The sequence below is a fragment of the Lampetra planeri genome, chromosome 18 (genome assembly GCF_965212315.1).
Source record: "Lampetra planeri chromosome 18, kcLamPlan1.2.h2, whole genome shotgun sequence".
NCBI classification, from domain to species: Eukaryota; Metazoa; Chordata; class Hyperoartia; order Petromyzontiformes; family Petromyzontidae; genus Lampetra; species Lampetra planeri.
The window spans coordinates 7,470,455-7,483,298 of NC_136124.1; the positions used below are offsets into that span (position 1 = coordinate 7,470,455).

Here is a 12,844-nt window from a genome sequence, read left to right on the forward strand (position 1 = left end):
CTGCGGGTTGGCCAGCCACGAGGTGGAGGAACGCGCAACGGATTATTGTATTCATCTGTGCGGAGCTGTCAGCGCGACGTCGCTTGGAAGTGGGTGCGGGCGGGGGGGGGGGAGATGGCGCGCGCGGAGCGGATCGATGGCAACTCCCAAGGTCGCGCCGCCCTTCAGCAGAGCGAGGTCGGAGTCGAGGAGGAGGAGGCGCGCGTTCACACGGAGGGCGTCGGAGAGAGAGGGAGGGAGGGCGATTTTATTGAGTGTGGACTACCTCGCGAACGCGAAGCGAAAGTTACAACTCCGATTTTGTTTTCAATCGCGTGAGAGTTCCGGAGACCAGGATGAGTGTCATTTGCGAAAGTGGGGCGGGTTATAACCTATGCGACCATTTTTTTCCGGTATTGAAATGATGATAAGAAATAAAATTATGTAATAGGCAATTAACCACGATGGCTGAGGCAAAGCTTATTTGGAAATGAAATTATTTATTTATCAAGGACACTTTTTCAGGAGGGTCCTGAATTGTTTTTTTAAACAGAGGGTAGTAGTAGGTTTTTACCCTTTCAACTGGTACAAAAACTGACACCTTTATACAAGGCATCATGTTTGCAATAACCACAACACAAGCAGTCAAAATGCAAACAAAAATAAACAATTCTGATAATGATCCTTATCAGAGTTGTTTCTTTTTGTTTGCACCAGTTGAAAGGGTAAAAACCTACTACTATATTTTGCCACTAGTAAAGGAGGTCTCAGTGTTTTTAAACAGAGGTTTCCAGGGAACTAATGATGAGTTGTGATCATTATTATTATTATACATGTGGGAGGAAGCCGGGGCACTCTATCCCCCTACAGATGGAAACATCTGGCGATTAGTGCACTTGCTCTACTGCCATCTCCTGGCGAGCCAGGGAACTGCACTTCCTCGTCGCCCACGCGAAGGGAGTTCCATAGTCCGCCCGTGTGGCGATCCACCATCACCGGAGCGCAGGCAGCAGCCACGTGCAGGGTAGCCACCGCCGCCGCCACTCGGCTCCAAGTACCGCCACAAAGGTGGACGCTAAAGTCGAGGAGGACTTCCCCGTCGTGGCGACATTCATCGGGAGGACGGTGCGAGCTTGGGTGGAGCAGTGAGCCTGGGTTCTTGGGAGTCGGTGGCGATGCAGAGTTGGGAGTCGCCATCGAGGAGGTGGTGAGCGTTGGGTTGTGGGGGGGGGGGTAAGGATAGAGACTTCATGGGACACCGTAGCACGGGCGGGGGGGTCATGGTGAGAGGAAGAGAGTCCTTGTGTGGGCATAGAGAGAGTGGTGCGAGGGTTAAGAGCACGGACCCAGGAGAGGAGTGTGGTGGTGGTGGTGGTGGTCATGGTAGTGGTGGTGGTCATGGTAGTGGTGGTGGTGGTGAGTGGTAATGTAGCGGTCAGCGCACTGCACTACGAACCCGGTGACGCGAGTTCGATTCCCGCTCACGGCCAACATCGGTGGCGGATATCTGAACCGGTCCTGGGCCTCCCCTAGGTCGACTCAGCCTCAAATGAGTTCCTGGTGCGGTGTGTAAACATCGCCACTGGGGAGACAAAGGCGACCGGGCGTGGTGCTGACCACCCACCCTGCTGTTCGCTAACAGCGCTTGCACCGACAGTCCGTGAAGACTACGCGGGGGGGTGGGGGGGTCCTTGTCTCTGGTGGTGTGGAGTGGCCCCCTGGTGCCTGACGGGGTGAGAGTGGCCCACGGCGCGAGATGCGAGGAGGACATTGGGGCACGAGAGCGCCGGGATTGACCCTCGCCGACCCCGCCCCTGAGGGTTCGGATTCGGGGTTCTTGGGGGGGGGGTCGTCGTCTTTGGCGGCGAGGGAAGGGGGACGGAGGGGATTCTGGGGGGAGTGGATGGATGAATGGGCGAATAGGTGAGTGGATGGGTTAGTGGGTGAGTTAGTGAGTGTGAATAGGTGAGTGCATGAATGTATATAGGCGAATAGGTGAGTGGATGGGTTAGTGGGTGAGTTAGTGAGTGTGAATAGGTGAGTGCATGAATGTATATAGGCGAATAGGTGAGTGGATGGGTTAGTGGGTGAGTTAGTGAGTGTGAATAGGTGAGTGCATGGATGTATATAGGCGAATAGGGGTGTGGATGGATTAGTGGGTGAGTTAGTGAGTGTGAATAGGTGAGTGCATGGATGTATATAGGCGAATAGGTGAGTGGATGGGTTAGTGGGTGAGTTAGTGAGTGTGAATAGGTGAGTGGATGGGTTAGTGGGTGAGTTATTGAGTGTGAATAGGTGCGTGCATGGATGGATGGGTGAATAGGTGAGTGGATGGGTTAGTGGATGAGTTAGTGAGTGTGAATAGGTGAGTGGATGGGTTAGTGGGTGAGTTATTGAGTGTGAATAGGTGAGTGCATGGATGTATGGGCGAATAGATGAGTGGATGGGCGAATAGATGAGTGGATGGGTTAGTGGGTGAGTTAGTGAGTGTGAATAGGTGAGTGGATGGGTTAGTGGGTGAGTTATTGAGTGTGAATAGGTGAGTGCATGGATGTATGGGTGAATAGGTGAGTGGATGGGTTAGTGGATGAGTTAGTGAGTGTGAATAGGTGAGTGGATGGGTTAGTGGGTGAGTTATTGAGTGTGAATAGGTGAGTGCATGGATGTATAGGCGAATAGGTGAGTGGATGGGTTAGTGGGTGAGTTAGTGAGTGTGAATAGGTGAGTGGATGGGTTAGTGGGTGAGTTAGTGAGTGTGAATAGGTGAGTGCATGGATGTATAGGCGAATAGGTGAGTGGATGGGTTAGTGGGTGAGTTATTGAGTGTGAATAGGTGAGTGCATGGATGTATAGGCGAATAGGTGAGTGGATGGGTTAGTGGATGAGTTAGTGAGTGTGAATAGGTGAGTAAATGGGTTTGTAAGTGTGAATAGGTGAGTGGATGGATGTATGGGCGAATAGATGATTAGATGGGTTCGTGGGTGTGTGTATATGTGAATGAATGGGTTACTGGGTGAGTTAGTGAGTGTGTGTGTGAATAGCTCAGTGGATGGATGAATGGGTTGAAGGATGAGTGCGTTGGTGAGTGGGTGAATGAGTCGATTGGTATGTTAGTAGGCAAGTAGATTTGATGGGAGGATGTTATAGTTGAGTGAGAGTAAATAGTTGAGTGAGTTTTATGGGTGGATGAGCGATACTCGATTAAGTGGATGTGTGAGTGGAACAGTAACTGAGTGAGTGGGTGAATACGTGAGTGGGTTGGTGAGTGAGTGAATAGGCGACTGAATATTTGGAGGAGCGAGTGAGTGAATGAGTTGTTAATAGCTGAGTGGGTGGTGGCTGAGTGAATCGTTGAGTGGATTGGTGAGTGGATGGATGAATGACTGTGTGGATGACCGAGGGAGCGAATAGCTGAGTGGGTGGATGCGTGAATGAGCGAGTGGGTGTGGGGGGGGTGGCTGGGTCTCTGGGGGGGGGGGCTGGATCTCTGGGTGGGGGCGGGGGGGTCTCTGGGTGGGGGCGGTGTGCGGAGCTTAGAGGCGGCGCAGCACCGTGGGGCTGAGACTGAAGCAGCAGCAGTAGCAGCCGCAGCGACAATAGCAGTCATCAGCAACAGCAGGATCAGCAACAGCAGCTTGCAGACATCAGTTGAAGAGGCGATACGTGGAGCCAGGTACGAGCGTGATGTGTGTGGTGTGTATGTGTGTGTGGTGTGGTGTGTGTGTGTGTGGCGTGTGTGTGGCGTGTGTGTGTGTGTCTGGTGTGTGGTGTGTGTGGAGTGTGTGGTGTGCGTGGTGTGTGTTCCTGGTGTGTGTGCCTGGTGTGTGCCTGGTGTGTGTCTGGTGTGTGTGTGGTGTGTGTGTGTGGTGTGTGTGTGTCACTGTCTTCGTGCAGCGTGCTCTGCCTGTGTTGTGTTCCGTGCGTGTCGTCTGTCTGCGCGCGCGCGCCCGTTCATTATCCTGTCTCATGCATTGGCATGTGCGTGTGTTCCGATGTGTCGTGGTTGTGTGTACGTAGATACACGCGTGTGCTCGCGTGTTCACGTGTGTGTGCGCGTGTTCACGTGTGTAATAAACGTGCGTGTTAATGTTGCGTGCGCCTTTGTGTATTCCATCGTGTGTGTGTGCAATGCGTGTGTAGGGTGATTGCATTAACGGACGTGTTGATTGAGTGTAAATGTGTGTGATGTGTGTGTGCGTGCGTGTGCGCGTGTGAATGTGGCTCGTTCAATGCGTGTGTTGTGGTGTGGTTTTCCTGACCGTGCGTTCGGCGTGCGCGTTGATCGTGCCGACCTTCGTGTTGTAGATTGCGCCCGTGGGTCGCGATGGTGTGCGTACACCATTCGTCCGTGTGTGATCATTATAACAGAATCGCGTGTTGGTGCGTCTGCCCGTGTGTCGTAGTGTAGCGGTCAGCGCGCTGCACTACGAACCCGGCGACCCGGGGTTCGATTCTCGCTCGCGGCCAACACCGGTGACGATTATCTGAACCGGTCCTGGGCCCTTCTGTAGGTCGACTCAGCCTCAAAATGAGTACCTGGTGCGATGTGCAAACATCGGCACTTGGGGAGACAAAGGCGGCCGGCCGTAGTGCTGACCACCCACCCCCTCGTGTACCGTGCCTGCCTTCATAGGCGCTCGCTCAGAGCACTTTCCCCAGCAGTCTGTCAAAGCTACACGGGGGACCTTTGTCTATGTACGTTTCTGTGTGTCCTTGTGTGGGGAGCGGTGGCGTAGTGGTCAGCGCATTGCGCTTGGAACCCGGCGACCAGAGTTCGATTCTTGCCCAACATCAGTCGCGAATAATTGAACCTGAGTCTCCCCTAGGTCGACTCAGCTCTAAAGGCGTTCCGGTCGTAGTGCGGGCCACCCACCCAGTCGTGTGCCGTACCGGCCTTCGTAGGTGCCCGCTAACAGCACTTGCCCCAACAACCTGTAACGGCGATACGGGGTGTACGTGTGCGCGTATCCGTGTGTGTTTGCGTGTCTCCATGCTTGTCATCATATAGAGAGCGCAATCATCACCAGCAGCAGCAGCAGCATCAGTCGCATGCTGGTAATTCTAATGGCGTGTGTTTGTTAATGATTCATGGGAGGCGAGCTCGCCGGTGTTACAAGAGAACACAGGTTACGCTCATTAATATAATCAACAACATCATCAACAAAATCATCATCATTAATCGCATCACCATCGTCATGATCATCAACCTCATTGGCACCATAGGCATCGTCAACATCATCGTCAACATCATCATCAACATCATCATCAACATCACTCCATTGACATCATCGCCATCAGGAACACAGCCGTCAGCAGCAGCATGATCATCATCATCATCAATTCACCAACCACATGGACACCATCCAACCTCGTCAAATCTCATCAGGCTCAAGTGAGACTTCACTGGATCATTATTATTCCATAATATCGTTGTAGGATTGTGGAGTGTCCACCACTGGCTTCAGTAACACCAAGGCCTTGCCCCCTGGGGTTGGGGTCGAGTCGCGGTTAGTGGTTGGGCTTAAGGGGTTAGGGGTAGCGTTTAGGGGTTGTTATGGACTTGGGGCTAAAGTTGCAGTTATGGTTAGGGTTAATTTAATTTAGGTTATGGTAATAGTTGTGGTTGGGGCTACGGTTGTGGCTATGGTTGTGTGTTAGGGTAGTGGTTATGGTTGTGTGTTAGGGTTGTGGCTATGGTTGTGGTTATGGTTGTGGCTATGGTTGTGGTTATGGTTGTGTGTGTGTTAGGGTTGTGGTTTTGGTTGTGTGTTAGGGTTGTGGTTTTGGTTGTGTGTTAGGGTTGTGGCTATGGTTGTGGTTATGGTTGTGTGTTAGGGTTGTGGTTATGGTTGTGGTTATGGTTGTGTGTTAGGGTTGTGCGTTAGGGTTTTGGCTATGGTTGTGTGTTAGGGTTTTGGCTATGGTTGTGTGTTAGGGTTGTGGTTATTGTTGTGGTTATGGTTGTGTGTTAGGGTGGTGGTTATGGTTGTGTGTTAGGGTGGTGGTTATGGTTGTGTGTTAGGGTTGTGGTTGCTCTTAGAATTAGGATTGAGGTTAGGTTTGAGGTTGCGGTTCGGTTTAGGATTTTGGTTGTGGTTAGGGTCAGGGTTCACTGTGGTGAGGCTGAGGGATTTGGATGGTTGCTGTTGTGGCTCGGATTGTGGTTGTCATAGCGGGTTATGATCACGGCGGGGATTTCAGGGTTACGGGTTCTCTGCGGTTCCGCTTGGGGTGGTGGGACTGTGGTTGGGGTTGGGGTGCGCTGGGGGTCGGGTTGCCGGTGGTCTTGCCGAGTTGCTCGGTTTCCACTTTGCGCCGCCGCCGCCGCGTTGCGAGCTCGGCGAAGCGACGCGACCGCTCGCATCACGAGCGAATCACGGACACGCCGCAGCCAAGACAAAGGTGCCCTGTGTAGTCTTGACAGACTTTTTGGGGCAAGTGCTGTTGGCGAGCACCCGATGAAGGCCGGCAAGAGTGACCTGGGTCATCAAAATTACAAAAACAATGAAATAAAACAAGTACATCGATGAAACGAAGAGAAATCAGAGAAAAAAAAATAACCACGGTACAGAAGAAATATCAAATATTGTCACGAGGATACATCTCCCCGGTGGGGAAAGTCAGCTCGGACAAACGCGTCCAGCACCCGCGATGACTGTCGCGTCATTCCCGGGGGGATTGCTGCCACCTCCGTTGAGCCACCGCCGTGGCAGCCGCGGCGGTAACGGCGAGCGGCGCTTGCACCGAGTGAGCAACGGCTCCTTCCCTCTGGCCGCGAGCGAGCAGCCACACAAGATACGGCAGTGTAGTGGTCAGTGTAGCGGTCAGTGTAGCGGTCAGTGTAGCGGTCAGCGCGCCGCGCTGCAAACCTGGCGGGCCGAGTTCGATTCCCAGCCAACACCGGCTCACGGCCAACACTGGTGACAATTATCTGAATCGATCCTGGGCTTCCTTTAGGTCGAATCGGCCTCAAATGAGTATCTGGTGCGGTGTGTGAACATCGCCATTAGGGAGACAATGACGGCCGGGCGGGGTGCTGGCCACCCACGGCCTCGTGTGCTGTGCCGGCCTTCATAGGTGCCTGCGAACAGCACTTGTCTGTTAAGGCTATCGGGGGCATCTTTGGTCTGGTTGATGGTAGTTGGCGGTGATTATGACGATGATGATGATGATGGTGGCTGATGACGATCTCTCTCACCAGGCTCACCTCTCCCACCTCTCCCACCTCCCTCGTCACCTCCTGCGGCCGCCCCCGCCCGCCGTGCTCCTCGTCTCCCCCGGGGGGCCCGGAGCGGCCACCATGGGCGGCCTGCGGCTGCGGGGCCTCTCCCGGGGCGGCCTCCAGCTGGGCCTGGCCTCCGCCGCCCTGCTGCTCGCGCTGCGCGGCGCCGGCGCCGCCACCACCGCGGCCGTCCCGCCCGCGGGGCCCACCTCCTCCTGGCCCGGGGGGGCGACCGCGACGACGGCAACGGCCAATCAGAGCAAATCGTGCCTGGGCACCTACACGTGCTTGCCCGGCATCCTGCTGCCCGTGTGGCTGCCCAACGACCCGCCGCTCCCGGACAAGGTGGCGCGCGCCCTCGTCTACTTCGTGTGCCTCATGTACATGTTCCTGGGCGTGTCGATCATCGCCGACCGCTTCATGGCCTCCATCGAGGTGATCACGTCGCAGGAGAAGGAGATCACCATCAAGAAGCCGAGCGGCGAGACCGTCACCACGACGGTGCGCGTGTGGAACGAGACGGTGTCCAACCTCACGCTGATGGCGCTGGGCTCGTCGGCGCCCGAGATCTTGCTCTCCGTCATCGAGGTGTGCGGGCACCACTTCGAGGCGGGCGACCTGGGGCCCAGCACCATCGTGGGCAGCGCGGCCTTCAACATGTTCGTCATCATCGCCATCTGCGTGTACGTGGTGCCCGACGGCGAGACGCGCCGGATCAAGCACCTGCGCGTGTTCTTCGTGACGACGGCCTGGAGCGTCTTCGCGTACATCTGGCTCTACCTCATCCTCGCCGTCTTCTCGGAGGGCATCGTCGAGGTGTGGGAGGCGCTGCTCACGTTGGCCTTCTTCCCCGTGTGCGTCGTCTTCGCCTGGGTCGCCGACCGCCGCCTGCTCTTCTACAAGTACGTGTACAAGCGCTACCGCGCCGACAAGCACCGCTGCGTCATCGTCGAGTCCGAGGGCGAGCGGCCCAAGTCGTCCATCGAGATGGACGGCAAGGGGGCGGCCACGGCGGCCGGGGGGGGCGCGACGGCCGTGGCGCTGCAGCTCGACGGGCCCGACGTGGCCGACGAGCCCGAGGCGGGCGAGGGCCGGCGCGAGATGTTCCGAATCCTCAAGGAGCTCAAGCACAAGCACCCGGACAAGGACCTGGAGCAGCTGACCGAGATGGCCAACTACCAGCTGCTGAGTCAGCAGCAGAAGAGCCGCGCCTTCTACCGCATCCAGGCCACGCGCAAGGTGCTCGCACCTGCCTCCTCGGCCACTCCCGCTGGACTCCTGGCCCCAATCGCAGCGCTAATGTTTTGGTTTTGTCAGTAGCAATGGAGGAGCGGTGGACGTGACGGGAGTCTCGCGGTCAGCAGCTCCGTCCGTAGTGGCCGATGGGAGATGACGCGGTGTCGTGACGATGCCGTGGTGTCATGCGTAGCACCCTGAAACCGCAATCCAGAGGTCGCCGGTTCGATTACAATGGTGCAAGTTTCCCCAATCCCCCCGCTCCCCAACCCCCACGTGTTAACACCACGTGATATACAGGAGGTCGTGGGTTCGATCCCCACCCTACCGCCTGTATATTTGGAGTTTATACTGGTAGGAACCTTCTGGTTACACAAGCCCACAGGGGATTATTGTGTCCGTCGTGCAGGGAGGGGCTGGGTGGGGAGGGGAGGGTGGGGCTGGGTGGGGGGTGGGAGGGTGGGGCTGGGTGGGGAGGGGCTGGTCACCCTGTGGTGTCCTTATATAACTCAACGTTTAACCTACTCACGCCGTCTAGTGCCCGCCCTCACAGTCGGGCATATTTGCAGAATACACCACGCCGCCGTTGACCCTGGCCATTGACCGAGCAACCCAACGTTCCTACCAGCTCCCTCCGCAGGAATGTGTTATATACAGGCGGTAGGGCCGCGTAGATTTTTCTCCAGGCCCTCCGGTTTTTCCCTCCACCTTTAAAATCAACACCACACGTTTAGAGTATTTTTTGCTGCTGTAAATTTCCACTTCGTTGAGCTGTCATTTGTGATCGTCAGGTCGCTTTTGAAAAAGGAGCTCTACAGCTCAGTGGGGTCTTACATGGTGAAATAAAAATGAAAAGTTTACTTTGAGTTTACACGGGGACACCACGGTTAGTCGATCGGCAGGCAGGTCGCGTGTGGTGGGGTAAAGTGTGGGTACGCCCACCTCTCCCAAAAGGTCGGGTCAACGTGGACGAGCAGGCCAAGCACCGTCTCCAAGTCACTTTCCTCATTAAAAAAAAACTCCCCCCCCCCCCCCCCCACAAAAGTCTTGGCTCAACCGCAGCTCCCGAATCCCCAGGGAGACGAGCATCTCGTACACGGGAGGTCACCCGGCTAGATTCAGGACGTGGTGTTGTAAGACCCTCCCTGTAGGAGGCAAGGTAATTCAAATTCCTATTTTAAAAAGCGATTAAATAATGCAGTTAAACAAAGGCCACTGTTCTGCACAGTAGGGACATCCGGATGTTCTTGGAGGCCTGGGGCTATAGGCTCGGGGCAACATGGGGGGGGGGGGCCTGTTAATTAGCGAGAAAACAGCCCCTGTGGGGCCCTCTCTTGTGAGGTTATGGGTAAATAGTCCCTTCCCCCTACCCCACACCTGCCGTGATGTACCTTTGTAATCAACGTAAATCCGTATTCTTACGCTGCAGGGGACGGTGATGACTAATTATATCGCTGATCATGTTGAGCGGCGTTCTGTCGCCGCCGCCAAAGCAGGCAAGCGAACAAAGATTGAAAAGTTGAGGCCCGAAGAGCCAAAGGTGCGGTGGGGGGGTGGGTGGGTGGGGGGGGACAGCACTCGTGGCTGGCTGGCTAACGGTCGCGGCAGGAATAGAATTTCCCCGGCTGCTGCTGTGGCCCTCCGATCGCGTCACCCGCCCCCCCCCGCCCCTTGTGCCTCCAGATGACGGGCGCGGGCAACATCCTGAAGAAGCACCTGCTGGAGCAGGCTCGCCGCTCGGCCAGTATCACCGAGATCCACGTGGAGGCGGGCGACGGCGCGGGCGCCGCCTCCTCGGCGTGCCGCGTGTTCTTCGAGCCGTCCTCGTACCGCTGCCTCGAGAGCTGCGGCGCCTGCACCCTGACGGTGGTGCGGCGCGGCGGCGACCCCCGCGCCACCCTCTACGTCGACTACCGCACCGAGGACGGCTCGGCGAGCGCCGGCTCGGACTACGACCTCGCGTCCGGCACGCTCGTGTTCCGGCCCGGCGAGACGGAGAAGACGATCAGCGTGGGCATCGTCGACGACGACATCTTCGAGGAGGACGAGCAGTTCTTCGTGCGGCTCAGCAACTTGCGGGCGGCGCCCGGGGCGGGGGACGAGGAGGCGGCGGCGGCGGCGACGGAGGCCGGGCCACCGGACGTGGTGGCGGTGGCGGTGGCGGGCGTCGCGCCGTGCCTGGCGACGCCCGACGTGGCCAGCGTCACCATCCTGGACGACGACCACGCGGGGCTGTTCGGCTTCGAGGAGGCGGCGGTGCGCGTGAGCGAGAGCGTGGGCTGCGTCGAGGTGCGCGTGGTCCGCTGCTCGGGGGCACGCGGCTCCGTGCTCGTGCCGTTCGCGACGGTCGAGGGGCGGGCGAAGGGCGGAGGGGAGGACTACGAGGACGTCAGCGGGGAGCTGCTCTTCAAGAACGAGGAGAGCATGTGAGTAGACCGAGCGAGCGCGCGCATCCACCGGCATCGTCGTCGTCGTCAACAAAGTCGTCGTCGCTTTGATCGATGTCGTCGTCAGCGTCACCGCCACAGCCACGATCGTCAGCGTCATCAGTGTTATCATCAGCAACACCGCCGCCACCATTCATCATCGCTATGATCAATGCTATCATCTCCTCCGCACCGTCTCCTCAGTCGCCCCTTTGGGTGGAGTTTCCTTCCACCAGCACCGTGATCATCAATGGTATCATCGGCATTATCACCATCGCCACCACAACGATCATCAAGCAGTCGTTACCCTTGTCATCATCGCCATTGTGACGTCATAACTAATGCCACACGCGTGACTCGTGGACCCACGTGGGGAGTCTTCGGTCGCGGGTGTCCAGTGAAAGCGCCGTCGTCATGAGAGACAGACGCTGCTTATTTGAGAGTCGTGGGTGCCCATGCTGTGTGCATGTCACGTGTTGGGGAGCGGTGGCACAGTGGTTAGCACACTGTTCCACTAACCCGCCATCCCAGTTTCATTTCCGCTCACACCCAACATCGGTGTCAAACATCTGAACTGACCCTGGGCCTCTCCTAGGTTGACTCAGCCTCAAATGAGTACCTGGTGTTATGTGCAAGCATCAGCAATGGGGAGACAATGTCGGCTGGGTGTGATTCTGGTGATCCGTACTAGTTTGCATAGGCGCTCGCGAACGGCACTTGCCCTGCGTATCGTTCCTTCTCAGGCAGTGTTATTGATTCATGTGATTTATTTTGCTATGTGCCATACGTAGGCTAGACATGGCATGTGTGTGTTTGTTCACGCGTGACGGGTGGTGTGTACTCGGTGCCTGATGGGTTTGTGATGTGTATGTGTGTGATGTATGCATGTTATACCAGTACCGGTGATGTCGATACAGGTGATGTGTGTGATGTCTGCATATTTGATGCATGTGATGTGTGTAAGTTTACGTTTGTGTGCTGTTTTTCTGGGCCAAGTGAATAGACCCGAGCAGTGATTTATGGCCAGAGTTTTGACATTGCGTAGAGGTTACTTGCGATATATTTATATATAACACACAGCGAGAGGAAATTGCCGCTGCTGTTGCAGCAGCGGTAATACATGGGGTAATTAAAGGAAACATAATCACATTTCCTTTTGCCGTGAGCGGGCGTGTGTTAAATTGCGTGCTGGCTTGTGCGCGATATTGAGTGTGTTGGGAGTTACGATGCCACGTGTGAGTCTTGGTGGTGTTGGCCGTGAAGCTTGTGTTGGTGCGTGCGTGGACGATAAGCGTGTGGAGCGGTGGTGCAGCGGTTCCCGCACCGCGCTACAAACCGGACAACCCACCCGATTCCCGCTCAAGGCCAACACCGGTGACGATTATCTGAACCAGTCTTGGGGCCTCCCCTATGTCGACTCAGCTTCAAATAAGTACCTGGTGCGGTGTGTACACCGCCACTGGGGAGACGAAGGCGGCCGGGCGTGGTGCTGGCCACACACCCCATCGCACACCATTCCAGTCTTAATCACTCATGGCACTTTCCCCAACACCCCCTGCGACCAGGCGGAGAGGGTTTGCCGTTGTTTCATTTCATTCGCACGCCATCCACGTGTGCGCTGTGCAGGTGTATCGCGTGTGCACGATAGATTATAACCGTGGGTCTACAATAGTATGACGTGTATTATAACGGTGTACAGGATTATGATGGGTGCAGGTGTGTGTAGTGATGGGTGTGTATAATAGGCAGGTGTGTGTAGTGATGGGTGTGTACAATAGGCAGGTGTGTGTAGTGATGGGTGTGTACAATAGGTAGGTGTGTGTAGTGATGGGTGTGTACAATAGGCAGGTGTGTGTAGTGATGGGTGTGTATAATAGGCAGGTGTGTGTAGTGATGGGTGTGTACAATAGGCAGGTGTGTGTAGTGATGGGTGTACAATAGGCAGGTGTGTGTAGTGATGGGTGTGTACAATAGGTAGGTG

General features: G+C 56.1%; 1 protein-coding gene across 4 annotated transcripts in view; it reads left to right on the forward strand.

Annotated features, from left to right (window-relative positions):
- The first annotated feature begins 3,538 nt into the window (after positions 1-3,538).
- LOC144723586 (sodium/calcium exchanger 3-like) overlaps positions 3,539-12,844 on the forward strand; it is a 63,951-nt gene continuing 54,645 nt past the window's right edge. For all 4 annotated transcript variants that reach the window (XM_078602438.1, XM_078602440.1, XM_078602439.1 and 1 more), the window contains exons 1-3: positions 3,539-3,652; positions 7,181-8,440; positions 10,121-10,863. In XM_078602438.1, coding sequence (XP_078458564.1) covers positions 7,280-8,440; positions 10,121-10,863 — 1,904 coding nt within the window. In that variant the 5' untranslated portion in view covers positions 3,539-3,652; positions 7,181-7,279. The remainder of the gene's footprint in view (positions 3,653-7,180; positions 8,441-10,120; positions 10,864-12,844) is intronic.